Below are 21,744 nucleotides of genomic sequence, written 5' to 3'. Positions count from 1 at the left end.
GACCCGCGGTGCACTGCTGTTCCAAGGCAGTCAGTTAGTAGAAAACCACAATTTGCAGAGGAAGAATGTTATGCAAAATAAGCAAATAATGTATTTTAGTATGTTTAACTAAACAAGAACTGGTTTTAAAAAAAAAAGATACGTTCTTATTTACAATGTAACGGGTTTCTTTTAGGCGCACTATAAGTATACAACAGAAATGTATGAATTCTGTGCTCCAAAGAACAATATGTTCCTTTAAATGACAATTTACACAGTAAATGCAGATATTGATGACAACGTAACAATAGAAAATTCAATTTAAGGGACATCAGGGCACCTGTACTAATCATACAATCACTGTGTAGTATATTGCTGAGTAAGTTCTATTCTGCAATATGTTCTCTAGTCTCTCAATAGATAGTGGAATAGTGACAATTGAGAGTTAAATTACAGGAAAATATGCTAAATAAATGAGCTGAGTACATTGATATGTATTTTTTACTGCACATAATGAAATATCTTATGGAGAATTACAATTACTGAAATAGCAAACACAAAATTCCAGAAAAATGAAAATGTCCTGGTAACAGTATAGTCACATATACTGTATTCTCAGTCATGCACTTGTTCTTTTCTGGACCCCAGAAGGTTAAAGAGTGATTAAATGTGCTAGGTTATGGCTGGACATTTCTGTGTAGTACCACATTCTATCTGGCCAGGGGCTGGATTATCCGCAGATGTTCTATCTACACTGGTAACCTCCCTGATTTTGTTCTTTACTTACTTCTCAGCGTTGGGTAGATTTTATACCCAAAGAAACAGTTCCATTCCTCTCCTTCTTTAAACTGCTGTTTACACCGTTCTGGAACCGCCCCATTCCAGTACCTAGTGGGAGAGAAAAATGTGACAGTCATGCTTATTTCCTTGGGCCCAATAACAAATCGGCTTCAATTCAGAATCAATTCTTATTATTCCCTATTTTGAGCTGAGTGATCTTTGTTTGTCCCTAGCCACTTAACCTCATTTGGTGCTGTATTTTCATAAGCTTCCTTGACGATACTTAACTTGTTTGTCTCCTTTTAATTGACAACCAACTTCTTCTACTCAAATTTCCCTTTCATATCTTGTTGTCCTCAACCTCTTGAACTATATCTATTTCTCCATTCTTCCACTATATTGGGCAAGATGTATCATTGGTATTCTCTTAAAAATGTGCATGAGAAATAATTCCCCTATTTATCATTTAAAAATGTGCCTAAAATTGGGCAAGCTCGAGTGTAAAACTCTCCTATAGTACTCCTCATTAATTTTCCTAGTTACAAATGTTTAATTTCTTATCTTCTATAGAGGACTGAAAGTTCTCCTGCAAGTGCCTGCATTAAAGTTCTCTAGAACTACTGTGGACAACAGCATTAGAAATCTATTCTCTACCAGATGTAGAAGAAATGTTACAATAAAAAAAAATAAAAGCGCTCTACAAGGCACAAAAATATATAACAAAGAGCAATAATAATATATTAAAGAAGCACAAAAACAATGAAAACTTTAATCTATTTTCATCCATGACAGTTTGTTGAAGAGGGGCGTTAAAGAAACTAGTAGGGCTGTATAAATATTTATTTTGGTTTATATATATGACTTACATGGGAGAATAGTTGCTTATTTTAAATGATAAATAAGGTGCAGACACTAATCCAACTGGATAAATTTATCATTACATCTCTATAGCTCTCCTTTGGAGAAGCAAAAAGAACGAACAACAACGTTTTGATAAATTTGAGCGCACAGATGCGATTCTCTAAAGGAGTGTCGAAGAAAACCCATAAAAAGAATTCTCCTTGTGCTTGATAAATCTGGCCCATTGCATCCAATCTATCATAACAGCTCCCTTCTCAACACCTGCATACTGACTCCTTTCATGCCAGCCAGATATTCTACGTGTTGATTACAACATAAATCCCAGCTGGCCTCTACTCCCCACAATATCCCCCCTTCTGTACCTGATTCCTCTTTGAATGGCCTCTGTGGGTGCACAGGTGACTATGTCGGCACAGTCAGTCCTCCTATACTGCTTGTTGTCCAGGAACCAGCCAGAGTCAGAGAGACCACGGACCTGGATTCCGGTGTATCCCAACTCCTCCAGCTGCTCAGCCACTAGGTCCACATTTAAAAGAACCCCTGTCCCACCAGCACTGAAGAAATAGACAGAAAATAAAATAAAAAAACTTTAATTCTCTAGTTATGAGAAAACCCTTACATAAAATGTAACACCATTAATTCCTCACTTAGCTCACCTGCTACCCGCCAGCAGGAGGACTTTAGCAGTGTCCAAACCTTTCCCAAGAAGCTCCTTCACCACCTCCTGCACAATAAGCGACCCCATAAAAGCATATTCACCTAAAAAAGAAGAGAAGTCAATTTGCAAACGTTTAATAAAAAGGGTATTTCTTGTGCCATCTATAGCTCTAAACTTTTGGGGTATCATGTATAGAATTGGTGGTTGGCCACACAGTCTCTAGCCCAGACTTTAAACTTCAGATACATCAGTACCAGCTTTGCAGAATGTAATAGGAAACAAAGTTATACAATGCTCTAGTCCTATACACCATATAATGGGCCAGATAACGAGTGGCGCGTTATCAGTGACGCGCGAGCAATCAGGAGTTTATCACAGGTGTTTTACGTGCATCAGGTTTTCCTCTTGTATTACAAATTAAAAAGTAAACGCGATCGTTTGAGTGCAATCGCGATTTACGCTAAAATGATTACCGCGTCCTCAGAGCTCTGGTTAACTGTTTCGCAAAACAAAAGTGTGTTACAAAACACATCAAAAATACATTACAAAGTACAATTACTCTCATAACAACACCATCCAATAAAAATTATACATGTCTAATGATGTATGTGAAAATATATATATTTATTAATTTATTTGTGTATATATGTATTTGCAAACATATATACATATGTATACATAGAGCCCTTTGCAGTTAAAGGGACAGTCAACACCAGAATGATTGTTGTTTTAAAAGATTGATAATCCCTCAATTACCCATTCCCCAGTTTTGCATAACCAACACAGTTATAATAATACACATTTTACCCCTGTGATTACCTTGTATCTAAGCCTCTGCAGACTGCCCCCTTATTTCAGTTATTTTGACAGACTTGCATTTTAGCCAATCAGTGCTCACTCCTCGGTAAATTCACGTGCATGAGCTCAATGTTATCTATATGAAACAAGAACTAACGCCCTCTCGTGGTGAAAAACTGTCAAATGCAGAGGCGGCCTTCAAGGTCTAAGAAATTAGCATATGAATCTCCTAAATTTAGCTTTCAACAAAGAATACCAAGAGAACAAAGCACAATTGGTGCTAAAAGTAAATTGAAAAGTGGATTAAAATTACATGCCCTATTTGAATCATGAATATATATATATATATATATATATATATATATATATATATATATATATATATATATATATATATATATATATATATATATATATATATATATATATATATATATATATATATATATATATTACTGTATGTATTTGTATTAAACTACAATATCTTGCAAAGTCCCGGTGAGTGCGTCCTTTTCTACTATATATATATGTGTGTGTGTGTGTGCACGTGTGTGTGCACGTGTGTGTAAATATATATGTTACCAAAGTACCTTCAGATATACATAGAAATATGTGTTTATGAATAAATAGAACATATTCTTCTATGTGAAGAACACTGGAATGTAAAATATTAACATTGTCATTTCAGGTTAGCACACTTGCGAATATGTGATCGGGTTTGCGCGCAAGTATGGTGTTAGGGTTTTTCCTCACTTTTTTTGCTCCATTTACTTCTATGGGGAAATAGGTTATCGCGCGCTACATTGTAAGTTTGTGTTTATACACGCGTTAGCGCAAGAGTAAAAACAGTTCACTTTTAACTCATAATACGAATGCAACCCAACGCGTGCCAAAAGCTTACTTCTAGCACAGTCAACGCTTGAATGGGGGCGATAAATAGCGCTCCACTCGTAATCTGACCCAATGAGGGTAAATCAGCTCTGCAACACAGGAAGGCTTTTTAGAGCGCTACACTCATTACTGTAATGAAGAGCTCCTATACACTCTCCAGTAATGACTGATCAATGATAAACCTCACCTTTTTCTACTTTGGATGAAGCTCCACTCCACACATCACTAGAGCAGTACGGGATGAACCTAAGTGAGGACAAGTCAGAAGTTACACAAAATATCAAGATCTGAGAGAGACTAAACTAAATGAGAAGTTACACTTACACCATGTTTGCATTCCACCAGTAAGGATTCTCCTCTGGCTGAGTGGACAAAATCCCAGCAGCTGAGGGTGAAAAAAATAAATAAAAATTATATTTATTGTTGGGTACTATATATTTACTATCAGAACTATAAAAAATACACAAATCTGTTCTGTGGCCAACAGTTGGCATTCTATAAAGATATGCTTTTTGTTCAGTGTGCTGGCTCTTCTGCAAAACATAGCATTAATAATTTGGCCAATATAAGAAAATACTTAATTTTATGTGTTGTGCTTCTAATTAAAGGGGCAGTATACTAAGGCAAGCAGTAGGTTATAGTTCATTTTTTTAAAGCTGATCCAGGAACACCTTTTAAAAAATGGCTAGGTTCTCCCGCTATCTCCCACCCAACACTAAATGGTTAATTTCTTGTAATTCCTTTTGTTCACATGGCTTTTCTGTAGCCATTAATGCAGTATTAAAAATTTCAGTTTAGTTTAAGGGTTCAACAGGAAAAGCAGCTATTGCAAATGTCAAAATAAAGTTAAAAGAATATATTTATAAACACTTCAGCACGTAAAATGGATCACTGTGAACACATTAAACGGGAATAACTCTGGAATAAACCAGTGTCCAGATTATGTCTCAGTATACGCACATAAGGCGAGTGTTGGGGGAGCATCACAAGATGTGCACAGTAACATGAATATCTCAGGGTTTTGTTAAGGTCTATAACCATAAGTGTCAGAGTGTCCTGCAGAGGAGCAATGTACCAGAATGTTGCACAGTAAGGCTGGGGTTTAATAATAGCCATGTCTCTAGATATGACACACAACAGAGGAGCTGTGTGCAGGGCTAGGTTTCAGACTGAAGTATAAAGGATCATCATTTACCAGGAAGAATGATTCTGATACTCACCAGTTTTGGTTGCTGGCCATCCCTTGGAGCTCATGAGTCGTCTCATAGTGTCATAACGCAGGTCACAGTTCTCCCGGCTGATGCAGTACCAGCCCCCTGAAAGCACAAGAGATCTGCTACATCTGTGACACACTGATAACCGCTACTTTTCTGATAATGGGGTTGATTACAACCTTTTAGAAAATCTTATCACTTTATTTATCTACAAAAATCCAAATAAACTTCAATGGTAATTTTTTGGAAAACAAAAATGAAAACATAAGATAAAAAGGATTGTGACGAACCCCTATAGGTTTAGAAATTATTTTTGCAACCTGTATTTAGAGCAGGAATCTTACAGCAGAGTGTATTGTCTAGAGCAAGGTCAGACAAATGGCAGCCCAGCGGATATACCTTACCTAAACACAGCCCTGTGCTATTTAACATATTTATAATATATTATGTGTTTGATAGTCAGAAATGTATGTGTCCCTTAAAAGGAACACTTAACTCAATATTAAACTGTCATGATCCAGATATAGCACACAATTTAAAAACAACTTTCCAATTCACTTCCATTATCTAAAATGTGCATAATCTTTTTATATGCACACTTTGAGGCACCAGCTCCTACGGAGCATGTGAAATATTTCACCAAATACAGATACATTTTGTGTTTGGCTGATGGCGGTCACGTGATTCAGATTTAAAATTTGCCAAAATCTACTACTCATTTGAAATTCAAGATAAGTGCTTTTGCATTGTCTTTTTATATGCATTTTTCAATTATGCTATTCTACTGTGTGTTTATTGGTCCTTTAAGGCTTCTGTAATAGTGGCCCTGCAGCCCCATGTGTAAGGAAGTTGCCCATAACGGGTATAAAACACCCAGCATAGGAGGGCAGAGATTTAGCCCTCCAACCAAATCATTGCCAAAGCAGAGTCTCCCTTGTGGGACCAGAGTTTGCAGTTAGTAAAGTATCCTCAAATGGAAGAACAAAACTGCTCGGGAAAGTTTGTTACACTGTATTTGACCTGCGGACTGAAATATTAGCAAGTGCCCTAGACTCTATGCAGACTCAAAGGGACAGTCGACACCAGAATTGTTGTTGTTTAAAAAGAAAGATAATCCCTTTATAACCCATTCCCCCGTTTTGCATAACCAACACCCATTCCCCAGTTTTGCATAACCAACACTGTTAAAGAAATACACTTTTTACCTCTGTGATTACCTTGTATCTAATGCAGGTCTGTTCTTTTGACAGACTTGCATTTTAGCCAGTCTATATGAAACACATGAACTAATGCCAGCTAGTGGTCAAAATGCATTTAGATTAGAGGCAGTCTTCAATGTCTAAGAAATTAGCATATGAACCTCCTAGAATTAGCTTTCAACTAAGAATATGAAGAGAACAAAGCAAAGTTGGCGATAAAAGTAAATTGGAAAGTTGTTTAACATTTTGACATTTTTTTTTTTGGACTTGACTTCAAGAAGACTGTGCTAAAGTCGCCTTGTTCTAGCAATAAACAGTTTATTTTTTAGGTTTAAATTGTTAGCCCTTAACAGTATTATATTTAAATCCTGTTGTTGGTTCCTACCCTCTCTTATTTAAAGTCTAGTTTAATCATTGTCAACAACTGACAGCTCGGCACCCGTGTGATGCTACCATGAACTTATAAAAGTGGCAAACAATGTAAAACAAAAAATAACGTACAAACAAATGATGAGAGTAAAGCACTTTTGAGAAAGACAGAGGAAATTACGTAGATGAGAAGCAAACAGCAGTAGGGACTAGTCAGTAGCAGGGAACATACTGAATGGGACATTGTACTCAAACATATTTGGATAAAAACAGCTGTTTAAAATGTAAAGGGACATGATACCCAAATGATGAATCGCTTGAAAGTGATGCAGCCTATCTGTAAAAAGATAACTAAATAATATAAAATGACATCTCCATGTAAAAAAGGAAGATATCCTAGCTAAACCACATCCAACTGTAAAGGGAATTTAAGCAACCAATCAGGATGGTAATCCCAGGACTTGCAAGGGAGCGTGTATCCCGCATGTGTAAGTCATGGTATTCCCATCCTCAGTTTAAGGAGGTTTACCACAAACTCTCAAGAGATTTCAGTGATGTCCCATAAGATCACAGTAAAGCAAAGTGTGGACTCAGCACTGGCTTTTTTTTTTTTATAATTCAGATAACCGTAGAAAGAGTAGCTCTAGTTTAAAGAGCACTTACTCTGCTGACCTAAAACATTTTGAGGTAAAATATCTTCTGTTTTTACATAAATTATTATGTCCCTTTAAACTGAAACTAGCAGTTATGTACTTCCTGTTAATGCTCATTAAACATTAGTAGGAAGTACTTATATGAAAACAAACATTAGTAGGAAATGCACAACTGATACTGGTAGGTTAGTATACATTTAAACTGATTTTATTTCAGATTTATTCAGGCAATAAAAACACCAACATGTTTAAATTATGCTGTTTTATATTGATGACAATTTTTTTTGAGTACAATGTCCCTTTAAAAATAAAATGCCCAACTTCTAAACATGAGTACAGTAAGGTTGTAATGCATTATTCTCAACCCTGCAGAAAACAGCATACTCCATCAATCTCATTGGCTGCATTTCATAAGCAAGATTTTACCTTCTAGGAAAATGAGCCACCGTTTGCTGCCTTCGGAAGTCTTGAGGTAGTAACTAAAAGACAAAAAAAGAAACAGGACTTCTCACCATGCGATAGGGCTATAGGAAGCAATACGGACATGGACAGGTAAAATAGTATTTATAAACTAAGTGTGTAGTGTGGTACCTTTTATAGAATAATGGAAAATCTGTAGAAAACACGATATTTAAAAAGGACTGTAAACACTTTGAGATTGAAATATAAAATGCTTAAAGGGATAGTAAACACCAAAAATTTTATTGTTTAAAAAGAAAGATAATCCCTTTATTTACCATTCTCCAGTTTTGCATAACCAACACCGTTATAGAAATATACTTCATACCTCTGTAATTACCTTGTATCTAAGCTTCTGCTGACTGACTCAGATCTTTTGACAGACTTGCATTTTAGGCAATTAGTGCCGACTCTTACTTTGCGTGCATGTGCACAATGTTATCTATATGAAACACATGAACTAACGCTCTCTCGCTGTGAAAAATTGTCAAATGCATTCAAATAAGAGGCGGGCTTCAAGGGCTTAGAAATTAGCATATGAACCTACCTAGGTTTAGCTTTCAACTAAGCATACCAAGAGAACAAAGCAAAATTGGTGATAAAAGTAAATTAGAAAGTTGTTTAAAATTACATGCCCTATTTAAATCATGAAAGTTTAATTTGGACTTTACTATTCCTTTAATTATACATAGTAAACAACTGTGCAATATATTTTATTTTGACACCTTTGCATCGTGCACTCTAAAGACTTCACAGACCTAACTGTGCCACATATCTGTCCCTTATTGGCCTCAGAAGAGACGATCAGATAGGGAAATCATTATTGTTTTGGATTTCCCTAACAAAATGAAAGTGGGCGGCTGTTTCTACTCTAGTACTGGCTCTTCAAAATAGGGAACGGGGGGTGGGGTTGGTCTATAGAAAAACATTGCAGCAAATGGTGTTAAAGGCAACATTTTTTTCTTTCGTGATTCAGATATAGAGTATGTTATTTTAAACAACTTTCTAATTTACTTCTATTAGCACATTTTCTTTGTTCTCTTGGTTTCATTTGTTGAAACGCAGTGACGTAAGCTCATGAGCTTGCACGTCTAGTGCACTATATGGCAGCAGTATTTCCTGCCATGTAGCGCTTCAGACCAATTACCCAAGTACCTCTTCAACAAAGAATGTCGTAGGATTGAAGCAAATTTTATCATAGAAGTAAATTACAAGAATGTTATCCATTAGTAAGAGCACTAGAGGGCAGCACTATTTCCTGCCATGTAGTGCTCCAGACACCTACCTAGGTTTCTCTAGTATTAGAAACTTTTTTTTAAATTGTATTCTCTGTCTGAATCACAAAAATAATTTTTTGGGGAATGTTCATTTATTGCAAGACTACATAAAAATATATTACAATATGTTTTATGTCACAAAACTCAAAATGTAATTCCCCATAAATGCATAGTAAAAACTTTGTATTTTACTTCTAATACTTATTTTCCCTGCTTTTCCAATAATTTAACTCTGAAAATTGTGTCCATGTGTGTCTGTATGGGTGTGTATATGTGTCTGTGTATATATATATATATATATATATATATATATATATATATATATATATATATATATATATATATATATATATATATATATATATATATATATATATACACATACACACACACACACAACGGGTCCATTTACACAGTTTCAGAATAACAACTTTTTTTCCAGTCATGTGACTGCTACTGAAAAGCATTGAGAAGCAGTGCATTTATTAAAATAGCCAATAGGTGGAGCTGTCCGCTTGTGTTGCAGCAAAGCCAAGCAAGCTGAAATTAATCAGTTTAACCAGACCTGAGCTATCGAGCAGATTTCAAAGGAACAAGATCTTCCTGTCTATATCTCAGTCCAGATTGGAATGCATAGAAAGAACTGTTTGCAGAAAAATGCAAGTGAAGTCTGTGTTGTGTGATTATTTTATTAGGTTAATAATGCTGTTAAGCAAATGTTTTTGTTCATTTAACTTAGTTTAATTATATATTCTGTGTTGTGTGATTATTTTATTAGGTTTATAATGCTGTCTAGCATTTAAAGTCTTCATTTCAAAGCTTTAAAAATAATGCATTAGGTTCCAGGCCCCTCTCAAAATTGTCATAAGTAACACCTATCTCCCTCACTTCCCATTGACTTACATTATAAACTGGGTTTCAATTTACAACAGTTTCGATTTACAACCATTCCTTCTGGAACCTAACCCCGGCGTAAACTGAGGGCTACCTGTATATATATATATATGTGTGTGTGTGTGTGTGCGCGCATGTGTGTGTGGGGGGGTTTTATTGCTCCCAGAGACTTTGGAGTCCAATACCCAGACACTAAAATAATCTACACCGTGATTGTTTAATCAGTTGTGGAGTTTAAAGTTATATCTGTCCCTAACTGCCCACAGCAAAAGTGACAAGATCAACAATAACCGTTTAAAAACATTAAATGTCATATGCAGCATTTCCTAATAAAATGCCCTCCTGAAACAAATGTGTTAAGAACAGCGTATGGAACACATGGGTGCCCTAAGGAGCTTTTTTTTGTGTGTGTGATCTACTTGTGTACATAAGGAAATCTGACCTAATACACACTGCACATTGAATGCTCTAATTTTCTTACACTGAACAAATGTAAAGCACTTGTTTTGAACCGGAGGTCACCAGAACAAACACATGTAGCCTTATTATCACCACTGCTTGCAAGGAAATTGGTGAGTGAAATAACACAACAAATGAGACTCAGACTTTAGAGACTTACTGGTAGATTATGGTCTACATGTTGGGCAAAGATGGTATAGCAGAAGAACTAAAAAGATTGTTACTTAAAAGGGACACTAAGTCAAAATTAAACATCCATGATATTTTATCAAACTATGCACAATTCTTTATATGCACACCTTCTGAGGCACCAGCTACCACTGAGCATGTGCATAAGTGAAAAAATAGAGTCATTCAGCACAAGTGTACTTTTAAAAAGTGCAAAACTGAAGATCTCTGCATCATTAGGCACCAACAAATTCAGATTATAGTTCATATACGCAGCACTTCAAATGGAAAAACAGAAGGTAAAAATAGGACAATGCTTCACATCCTTATTCACGTTTTACTTTTTCATTTTAGGTGCTGCTATATATATCTATCTCACACACAAACACGTGTGTGATTACACATCTATCTCACACACAAACACGTGTGTGATTACACATCTATCTCACACACAAACACGTGTGTGATTACACATCTATCTCACACACAAACACGTGTGTGATTACACATCTATCTCACACACAAACACGTGTGTGATTACACATCTATCTCACACACAAACACGTGTGTGATTACACATCTATCTCACACACAAACACGTGTGTGATTACACATCTATCTCACACACAAACACGTGCGTGAGTACACATCTATCTCACACACAAACACGTGCGTGAGTACACAGTATATACATATATGAGCTTTGCGGCCGATGGCTGTCGCATGATACAGGGGATTGGAAAATTGAATGTACTTTGAAACTTGCCATCATTTTTTTTTTTTTTTAAAAAAGATCTGCTACTCATTTGAAAGTCAAAGTAAGTGATATCACACTGACTTTGTATCATGTATTTGTCATTTATGCAATGCTACTATATTAAAGTGAATGTAAACTTTCATGAACTAGTGCACGGTTTTTAAAAATACTATTAAAAACAAGGGCACTTTCATTCATGAAAGTTTACACATTGCAGCGTATTTTTTTAAAATACTTAACCTTTCTCTTCATTAAAGTTGGATCGGCAATCCCCCGCCTGCATCTCCTCTGTAACTACGTCAGCAATGACGAAACCGGCTTCCTCGATCATGGCTCCCCCCCCCCCCCCCCCGAGCGTCCATCTCGTGAAGCCACGCCGTGATTGGAGGAAGCTGGTTTCGTTATTGCTGTGTAAGTACAACGTGAGAAGCGGGCGGGGGATCGCCTGCTTTCTTGAAGAGAAAGGTAAGTAAGTTTAAAAATACTCACATTCACTGTAAGTGGTTCTTTGAATGCACAGTGGGCAATTTCTTCAAGTATATATTTTAAAGGAATCTGTAAATTATATCATTAGGAAAACTTTTTTTTTTCTTGCAGAATGAAAAACTAGATTTGATTGAATTGAGTACCTAATCAAATAGAATTGCACAGCATGTGCAAATTAAGGGGATATTATACAGTCCATTTTATTGTTGTAATAAAAAAAAACCCACAACATTAAAAGCAGTGAGTTATACTTTGTGGAAATCATTGCAATATGTATTATTCATCATTTAATTTTCTTTTTTTTTTAACTCGATTTGTGCAGAGTCCATTAATTCCTGTCACAGCCCTACAATGAAGCTGATCTAGCTTGATGTCATAAATCTCATAGAATAACTCGAGCTTGTTTAGTATTCAGATAATCTCTAGTTACTGATTTCATTCTCAGAAATGGCAGAAATTAACTTGTGCAACTTAAAGGGTCATAATACCCAAATGTTTAAACACTTGAAAGTGATGCAGTATAGCTGTAAAAAGCAGACTAGAAAATATCTCCTGAACATCTCTATGTAAAAAACAGAATTTATGTTTACCTGATAAATTACTTTCTCCAACGGTGTGTCCGGTCCACGGCGTCATCCTTACTTGTGGGATATTCTCTTCCCCAACAGGAAATGGCAAAGAGCCCAGCAAAGCTGGTCACATGATCCCTCCTAGGCTCCGCCTACCCCAGTCATTCGACCGACGTTAAGGAGGAATATTTACATAGGAGAAACCATATGGTACCGTGGTGACTGTAGTTAAAGAAAATAAATTATCAGACCTGATTAAAAAACCAGGGCGGGCCGTGGACCGGACACACCGTTGGAGAAAGTAATTTATCAGGTAAACATAAATTCTGTTTTCTCCAACATAGGTGTGTCCGGTCCACGGCGTCATCCTTACTTGTGGGAACCAATACCAAAGCTTTAGGACACGGATGAAGGGAGGGAGCAAATCAGGTCACCTAAACGGAAGGCACCACGGCTTGCAAAACCTTTCTCCCAAAAATAGCCTCAGAAGAAGCAAAAGTATCAAACTTGTAAAATTTGGTAAAAGTGTGCAGTGAAGACCAAGTCGCTGCCCTACATATCTGATCAACAGAAGCCTCGTTCTTGAAGGCCCATGTGGAAGCCACAGCCCTAGTGGAATGAGCTGTGATTCTTTCGGGAGGCTGCCGTCCGGCAGTCTCGTAAGCCAATCTGATGATGCTTTTAATCCAAAAAGAGAAAGAGGTAGAAGTTGCTTTTTGACCTCTCCTTTTACCGGAATAAACAACAAACAAGGAAGATGTTTGTCTAAAATCCTTTGTAGCATCTAAATAGAATTTTAGAGCGCGAACAACATCCAAATTGTGCAACAAACGTTCCTTCTTTGAAACTGGTTTCGGACACAGAGAAGGTACGATAATCTCCTGGTTAATGTTTTTGTTAGAAACAACTTTTGGAAGAAAACCAGGTTTAGTACGTAAAACCACCTTATCTGCATGGAACACCAGATAAGGAGGAGAACACTGCAGAGCAGATAATTCTGAAACTCTTCTGGCAGAAGAAATTGCAACTAAAAACAAAACTTTCCAAGATAATAATTTAATATCAACGGAATGCAAGGGTTCAAACGGAACCCCCTGAAGAACTGAAAGAACTAAATTGAGACTCCAAGGAGGAGTCAAAGGTTTGTAAACAGGCTTAATTCTAACCAGAGCCTGAACAAAGGCTTGAACATCTGGCACAGCAGCCAGTTTTTTGTGAAGTAACACCGACAAGGCAGAAATCTGTCCCTTCAGGGAACTTGCAGATAATCCTTTTTCCAATCCTTCTTGAAGGAAGGATAGAATCCTAGGAATCTTAACCTTGTCCCAAGGGAATCCTTTAGATTCACACCAACAGATATATTTTTTCCAAATTTTGTGGTAAATCTTTCTAGTTACAGGCTTTCTGGCCTGAACAAGAGTATCGATAACAGAATCTGAGAATCCTCGCTTCGATAAAATCAAGCGTTCAATCTCCAAGCAGTCAGCTGGAGTGAAACCAGATTCGGATGTTCGAACGGACCCTGAACAAGAAGGTCTCGTCTCAAAGGTAGCTTCCAAGGTGGAGCCGATGACATAGTCACCAGATCTGCATACCAAGTCCTGCGTGGCCACGCAGGAGCTATCAAGATCACCGACGCCCTCTCCTGATTGATCCTGGCTACCAGCCTGGGGATGAGAGGAAATGGCGGGAACACATAAGCTAGTTTGAAGGTCCAAGGTGCTACTAGTGCATCCACTAGAGCCGCCTTGGGATCCCTGGATCTGGACCCGTAGCAAGGAACTTTGAAGTTCTGACGAGAGGCCATCAGATCCATGTCTGGAATGCCCCACAGCTGAGTGACTTGGGCAAAAATTTCCGGATGAAGTTCCCACTTCCCCGGATGCAATGTCTGACGACTCAGAAAATCCGCTTCCCAATTTTCCACTCCTGGGATGTGGATAGCAGACAGGTGGCAGGAGTGAGACTCCGCCCATAGAATGATTTTGGTCACTTCTTCCATCGCTAGGGAACTCCTTGTTCCCCCCTGATGGTTGATGTACGCAACAGTTGTCATGTTGTCTGATTGAAACCGTATGAACTTGGCCCTCGCTAGCTGAGGCCAAGCCTTGAGAGCATTGAATATCGCTCTCAGTTCCAGAATATTTATCGGTAGAAGAGACTCTTCCCGAGACCAAAGACCCTGAGCTTTCAGGGATCCCCAGACCGCGCCCCAGCCCATCAGACTGGCGTCGGTCGTGACAATGACCCACTCTGGTCTGCGGAATGTCATCCCTTGTGACAGGTTGTCCAGGGACAGCCACCAACGGAGTGAGTCTCTGGTCCTCTGATTTACTTGTATCTTCGGAGACAAGTCTGTATAGTCCCCATTCCACTGACTGAGCATGCACAGTTGTAATGGTCTTAGATGAATGCGCGCAAAAGGAACTATGTCCATTGCCGCTACCATCAACCCGATCACTTCCATGCACTGAGCTATGGAAGGAAGAGGAACGGAATGAAGTATCCGACAAGAGTCTAGAAGTTTTGTTTTTCTGGCCTCTGTTAGAAAAAACCTCATTTCTAAGGAGTCTATAATTGTTCCCAAGAAGGGAACCCTTGTTGACGGGGATAGAGAACTCTTTTCCACGTTCACTTTCCATCCGTGAGATCTGAGAAAGGCCAGGACGATGTCCGTGTGAGCCTTTGCTTGAGGAAGGGACGACGCTTGAATCAGAATGTCGTCCAAGTAAGGTACTACAGCAATGCCCCTTGGTCTTAGCACAGCTAGAAGGGACCCTAGTACCTTTGTGAAAATCCTTGGAGCAGTGGCTAATCCGAAAGGAAGCGCCACGAACTGGTAATGTTTGTCCAGGAATGCGAACCTTAGGAACCGATGATGTTCCTTGTGGATAGGAATATGTAGATACGCATCCTTTAAATCCACCGTGGTCATGAATTGACCTTCCTGGATGGAAGGAAGAATAGTTCGAATGGTTTCCATCTTGAACGATGGAACCTTGAGAAACTTGTTTAAGATCTTGAGATCTAAGATTGGTCTGAACGTTCCCTCTTTTTTGGGAACTATGAACAGATTGGAGTAGAACCCCATCCCTTGTTCTCTTAATGGAACAGGATGAATCACTCCCATTTTTAACAGGTCTTCTACACAATGTAAGAATGCCTGTCTTTTTATGTGGTCTGAAGACAACTGAGACCTGTGGAACCTCCCCCTTGGGGGAAGTCCCTTGAATTCCAGAAGATAACCTTGGGAGACTATTTCTAGCGCCCAAGGATCCAGAACATCTCTTGCCCAAGCCTGAGCGAAGAGAGAGAGTCTGCCCCCCACCAGATCCGGTCCCGGATCGGGGGCCAACATTTCATGCAGTCTTGGTAGCAGTGGCAGGTTTCTTGGCCTGCTTTCCCTTGTTCCAGCCTTGCATTGGTCTCCAAGCTGGCTTGGCTTGAGAAGTATTACCCTCTTGCTTAGAGGACGTAGCACCTTGGGCTGGTCCGTTATCAGATTAGGTTTATTTTTTGCCTTGAAAGGCCGATCCTGAGGAAGGGCGTGGCCCTTACCCCCAGTGATATCAGAGATAATCTCTTTCAAGTCAGGGCCAAACAGCGTTTTCCCCTTGAAAGGAATGTTAAGTAGCTTGTTCTTGGAAGACGCACCCAACCAAGCCCAAAGGGGAATACGATACCAAATGACGCCTTCAGAAAGTCTTTTCTAAGTATCAGAGCTCCTCTCACATGCGACTGCATGCCATGCCTCTCAAAAACAAGTGCGCCACACCGGCGCGAAAATGAGGCTCTGCTTATGCTTTGGGAAAGCCCCTAAGGAATAAGGTGTCTAATACAGTGCCTGCCGATATTATTATATCAAAATACCCAGATAAAATGATTCCTCAAGGCTAAATATGTGTTAATAATGAATCGATTTAGCCCAGAAAAAGTCTACAGTCTTAATAAGCCCTTGTGAAGCCCTTATTTACGATCGTAATAAACATGGCTTACCGGATCCCATAGGGAAAATGACAGCTTCCAGCATTACATCGTCTTGTTAGAATGTGTCATACCTCAAGCAGCAAGAGACTGCACACTGTTCCCCCAACTGAAGTTAATTGCTCTCAACAGTCCTGTGTGGAACAGCCATGGATTTTAGTTACGGTTGCTAAAATCATTTTCCTCATACAAACAGAAATCTTCATCTCTTTTCTGTTTCTGAGTAAATAGTACATACCAGCACTATTTCAAAATAACAAACTCTTGATTGAATAATAAAAACTACAGTTAAACACTAAAAAACTCTAAGCCATCTCCGTGGAGATGTTGCCTGTACAACGGCAAAGAGAATGACTGGGGTAGGCGGAGCCTAGGAGGGATCATGTGACCAGCTTTGCTGGGCTCTTTGCCATTTCCTGTTGGGGAAGAGAATATCCCACAAGTAAGGATGACGCCGTGGACCGGACACACCTATGTTGGAGAAAAGAAAGAGATTTTACCGCAAAAGTTTCTCAGTAGCCACATCCCATTGTAAAGGACTTCTAAGCAACAAATCAGTATGTCTGTCCCGGGACAGCGGAAGGAGCGAACTTTCGTGCCCACTCATCTTATTTCCCTATTCAGTGTAAGGAAGTTTACAATGAAATCTCATGAGAGTTAAGTGAAATCTCATGAGATCACAGTAAAAGAGTTCATGACCTCAGCACTGCTGATGCCGATTGGCTGCTGTTCATTTCTTTATTTTTTTTTTTAACCTGCAGCTGGGCTGCAGCCGAGTATAACTTTTTTCACAGAACTTACTCTGCTGAGCTGAGGAAATTGTGAGGTAAAATATCTTCCTTTTTTACATAGAGATGCTCAGGTGATATTTTCCTGTCAGCTTTTTACAGTTATGCTGCATAAGTTTCAAGTGATTTAGCATATGAGTATTATGTCCCTTTAAGTTACGATGTCTCCTCTCATCACCCTGAGGGCAGTGGCTACAATGAGAAATACTAAAAGCTCATTTTGCAAGAAAACAAGTATAAGTACTGTTTTATATCCCTTTAACAGCAACATCAGAACCAGAATGTTCTCAGTATTGTATTGCTGCTCTGAAACTATAACAATGATGCTCATTCATATGGATGAGTACAATATCCCTTTAATCACAACAAAAATATACACTTGTGATAAACACATGCAAAACAAATTCTTTAGCAAGGTCATTTCCACAAACCAACATTCACATTAGATCCATACAGAAAACACAAGGAAAAGTCAGATACCTCTGTGTGTTGCATATGGGGGATAGGTGCAATGTGGCATGAGACTATAGGACATTTATTGCGCCAGAGGTTTGTATTGTGGCCCTAAGTTAAACAAACCATTACTGCAGGGACATTACAGAAAAATGCCTGTGGTTTAGAGTTTTGCAATGGTTTAAATATTCTAACAGAAATAACAGTGATTTCTCTGTGCAATATTCCTTTAGATGTATTGTCTAGCACAAACATCCTGCATCGTCATCTAAACAGATATAAAATAAACCTGCACATGAAGAACACAGTGAAATACTAGCTGGTTGCATAAACTTCACAAAGTCTTGTGATCCAATCTGGTATCCAGGACATAATATTAATAAAACAGTAGGAGACCACATGCTGCACATAAGGGATAACACTGATCTGCCCAGGAAATCTCTCTTTCAATGCACGCAAACCTTTTTTTTTTTTACCCCAAAAACACACATTGTATTAATACAACTGACTTTACTCGGCTTCTGAAAATTGTTTTACCCCCTTGTTAAAAAGCTGTCCTTTTTGATAACAGTGACACTGGTGATATAGGCGTCACAAACTGCCTAGGGTTTAAAGAGCAACTAAAGGGACATTGTAGTGTAATATGTGCATGCTCCAATTCAAAGAACATCTAATTTTAGCACTACTGACCCTGCAAGTCTATGTGTTTAACCCCCCCCCCATGTACAGTTCAGGAGCCGCAGAAAACTGCTTACCAATCAGTAGTGGCAAAAAAAAGTATACACATATGGTGATCTCTATTCTGACTTGATTAGTAAGTATGCAGTGCTTGAGAGGTGACACAATTACTTTATACAAATATTGTCCCATATAAAGAGTTGGCAGAAGCGCTGTTTATTTCATTGGTTTGTGACAATAGGTCACACTGTAACGGGACAGTACTAAAGAAAAGAGGGGAGCACCAGCCTAAATTCCTTCCATAAATTATGCTTACCTGATAATTTAATTTTCTTCCATGGGAAAGAGTACGCAGCCGCATTCATTACTTTTGGGAAATAAGAACCTGGCCACCAGGAGGAGGCAAAGACACTCCAGCCAAAGGGATAAATATTCCTCCCACTTCCCTCATCCCCCAGTCATTCTGCCGAGGAACAAGGAACAGTAGAAGAAATATCAGGGTGAAAAGGTGCCAGAAGAATACAACTAAGACGCCCCACATAAAAAAAAAAAAAAAACGGGTGAGGGGCTGTGGACTCTTTCCCACGGAAGAAAATTAAAATTATCAGGTAAGCATAATTTATGTTTTTCTTCCTAATGGGAAAGATTCCACAGCCGCATTCATTACTTTTGAGAAAACCATACCCAAGCTAAAGAGGACATTGAATGCCAAAACGGGAGGGTACAATAGGCGGCCCATTCTGAGAGCACCAAGCCTGAAACTACTACCCAATGAAAACCCTGCTTCGTCCGAAGCCAAGAAAACTTTAAAAAGGAAAGGCCCCAAGGACACTGACCAGCAGATAGTCCAGAAGCGTAGCTAGAGACCGCAAAATCGGACTCAACTGAACCAACAATCCCCCAGGAGACACCGTCACCCAACAGTCGGTCCCTCACCGCTCACCCCTCACTAAAGAGGGGAACACTAGTCTAAATTCCCCAAGGGATAGGGCAAGGAAGAACCGAAAGGAAACCCTTCTCTCAACATTGTGCAAAGCACCGAAAGAAAACTTAAGACGGAGTCCTCACATCATCAGAACTAAGAATATTAAAGTATTCAGACAAAAAAGAATGTGTAACAGACCCGGACGAAAATCCCTGAGTCAAGAATACGCAGCCATCATCAGGATAGCACCGAAGAATACTTGCTGAGAATTAAAAAGCGGCCAGCAAGAGAACAGATTGCAAAAGAAAACTCCCAGACAGAGGGCACGCTCTAGGCAATCAAAGTCGCCAGACCTACACACAGGGCTCCAAAAAGGGGAAGCACATAAACTCAACGAGGCCTACTGCACGAGAGAGAGAAGAGAGAGAAAAGAGAGAAAAGAGAGAAAAGAGAGAAAAGAGAGAAAAGAGAGAAAAGAGAGAAAAGAGAGAAAAGAGAGAAAAGAGAGAAAAGAGAGAAAAGAGAGAAAAGAGAGAAAAGAGAGAAAGAGAGAAAGAGAGAAAGAGAGAGAGAGAGAGAGAGAGAGAGAGAGAGAGAGAGAGAGAGAGAGAGAGAGAGAGAGAGAGAGAGAGAGAGAGAGAGAGAGAGAGAGAGAGAGAGAGATATTACACCCAGAACCCGAAGGTGTATGGTAACCCTGGACCTTCTGCTTGCAAGCCCAGGGAGCTAGCTACTATGCCAACCTAGATCCTGAAGATGACAACGCATCTCAGTACCCACTCCCAGCCGGGCCAGCCCAAGCATCGGCAGGTCTGAAACAGGGGAACAGAAGAACCCTAACACAAGCTCAAAAACGAGTGGAATGGAGACAGCAATCCCTACAGAGCACGGGTGCCAACCCGACTCCTTAGAAACAGACGACAAGGCCGTAGACCAAAAGGAATCTAACAAAAGGCCCACCATAGTCTCGACATGGAGCCAGCATGCAAGAGCCAGATGGAACTTAACAACCCAGAGAAAAACACCCCTCTCTGAAAGGTTAACTCTCAGTTACAGCCTCCTGAATCCAAGAGAATCCCTAGAAAAAGGACCACACCTCCATAAGAAGGAGAATAAGCCCCCCCACCCTAAGAAAAGGGATGGGGCCAAAAAGGCAGAGCACCTGCCCACAAGACACAAAGCCACAGGCTAAAGGAGAGATCAATCTCCAACGCAGATGAATTTGGAAGGAATCCCCCTAAGGAATTAGCTTGCTAACACACATCCAATGTGCAATAGCTGCAGCAGAGATCATATCCATAAGGTTACCACAGCAAGCTGACCAAGGGAAACTGACCATAAAGGCGTAAGTCCAGCCCAATGAGCATTAGCACTCAGACAACCTAGCCAACCGTGACCAGGTCAATTAGTCCAAGTAAAAGGACATAGCCCAAGTTCCCAGGAACCCCGAACCAGCCTTAGAGCCAAAAAAAAGTCTGGCAACAACTCCACAAAGGAAAACACTGAGCGAAGCCTCAGAAACCGGAAACCAGGGAGAAGACTGAACCGAGCCCCAAATTGTTTAAACAAACAATATCCGAGAACTGATATAAAAAAACAGACCACAGGGAGATATCAATGCAATATCCAGATCAACCCTGATAACGAGATAACTCACAAGCCCCGACCCAAGGAAGAGACCACCCCTTGCCAAAGTCCAATGCTCCAAAGGAGCTAAGGCGTTAAAAGTCATACAACAACACTAGAGCCCAGAGACTCTCAAACAGCCGCAGGACAACAAGCAAGGGGATACCCCGAGGCCAAAATCACTCGAGCAATGGATGGTCTCCGCATCACATCCATACAATCAGAGGATCATAGAGAGAAAAGGATGCACAGCATCCCCAGCTCCGGGCAGAGCCCAAGGAGACCACGCCCAGTGCCCCTAACAGGAAACGACCATATCCCGGAGGGGAACCTAGGTCCCTAAAAGGAGAACTAACTCACATGGAGACAACAGAGGAAGATCAAAAGGTCTCATAAAAAACAGCTAGCCAGTACACAGTCAATGTGCAATAGCTGCAGCTGGTCACATTCTGCAACCCATCCGCTGCAAGGCAGCTGAAACACCCAATAAATTACTAGCTGCTGAGAACTAAGTCCAGGGCCTCAATTCCCAGGGCCTCAAAAGAAAAAAGGCCAACCCTCCCCAACTTGGCGGCAAGAGGGCGCAAGCCCACCAACCCTCCACTACATGGGGAGGAGCTCTAGGGTCTGACAACCCCAGACACAAGATAGAGAGACGCAGCGGAACTCCACTGACCCAGTCATCCAAATTGAAGGCTATAAAGAACTGAGACAATCCTTCCTGCCTCACGGACCCACTGGTCCTCTAGAATGCTTAGTTGAACCCAGAGGATAAAATGAGCACTCGGCGCCTCTACCGGACCAGCCAAGCAGAGCGGC

The 21,744-nt window shown here is 39.8% G+C and overlaps 1 protein-coding gene across 1 annotated transcript in view; it reads right to left on the bottom strand.

Moving 5' to 3' along the window:
- The window catches only part of LOC128644508 (palmitoleoyl-protein carboxylesterase notum1-like), a 121,493-nt gene that overhangs the window by 52,982 nt on the left and 46,767 nt on the right, over nt 1-21,744 (bottom strand). The window contains exons 3-9 of the mRNA XM_053697092.1: nt 7,829-7,881; nt 5,188-5,283; nt 4,292-4,352; nt 4,155-4,213; nt 2,277-2,379; nt 1,983-2,174; nt 767-867 (exon numbers count right to left, since the gene is read on the bottom strand). Coding sequence (XP_053553067.1) covers nt 767-867; nt 1,983-2,174; nt 2,277-2,379; nt 4,155-4,213; nt 4,292-4,352; nt 5,188-5,283; nt 7,829-7,881 — 665 coding nt within the window. The remainder of the gene's footprint in view (nt 1-766; nt 868-1,982; nt 2,175-2,276; nt 2,380-4,154; nt 4,214-4,291; nt 4,353-5,187; nt 5,284-7,828; nt 7,882-21,744) is intronic.

The sequence above is a fragment of the Bombina bombina genome, unplaced genomic scaffold (genome assembly GCF_027579735.1).
Source record: "Bombina bombina isolate aBomBom1 unplaced genomic scaffold, aBomBom1.pri scaffold_715, whole genome shotgun sequence".
In the NCBI taxonomy this organism is placed as follows: Eukaryota; Metazoa; Chordata; class Amphibia; order Anura; family Bombinatoridae; genus Bombina; species Bombina bombina.
This window is presented reverse-complemented; position numbering and strand designations above follow the sequence as displayed.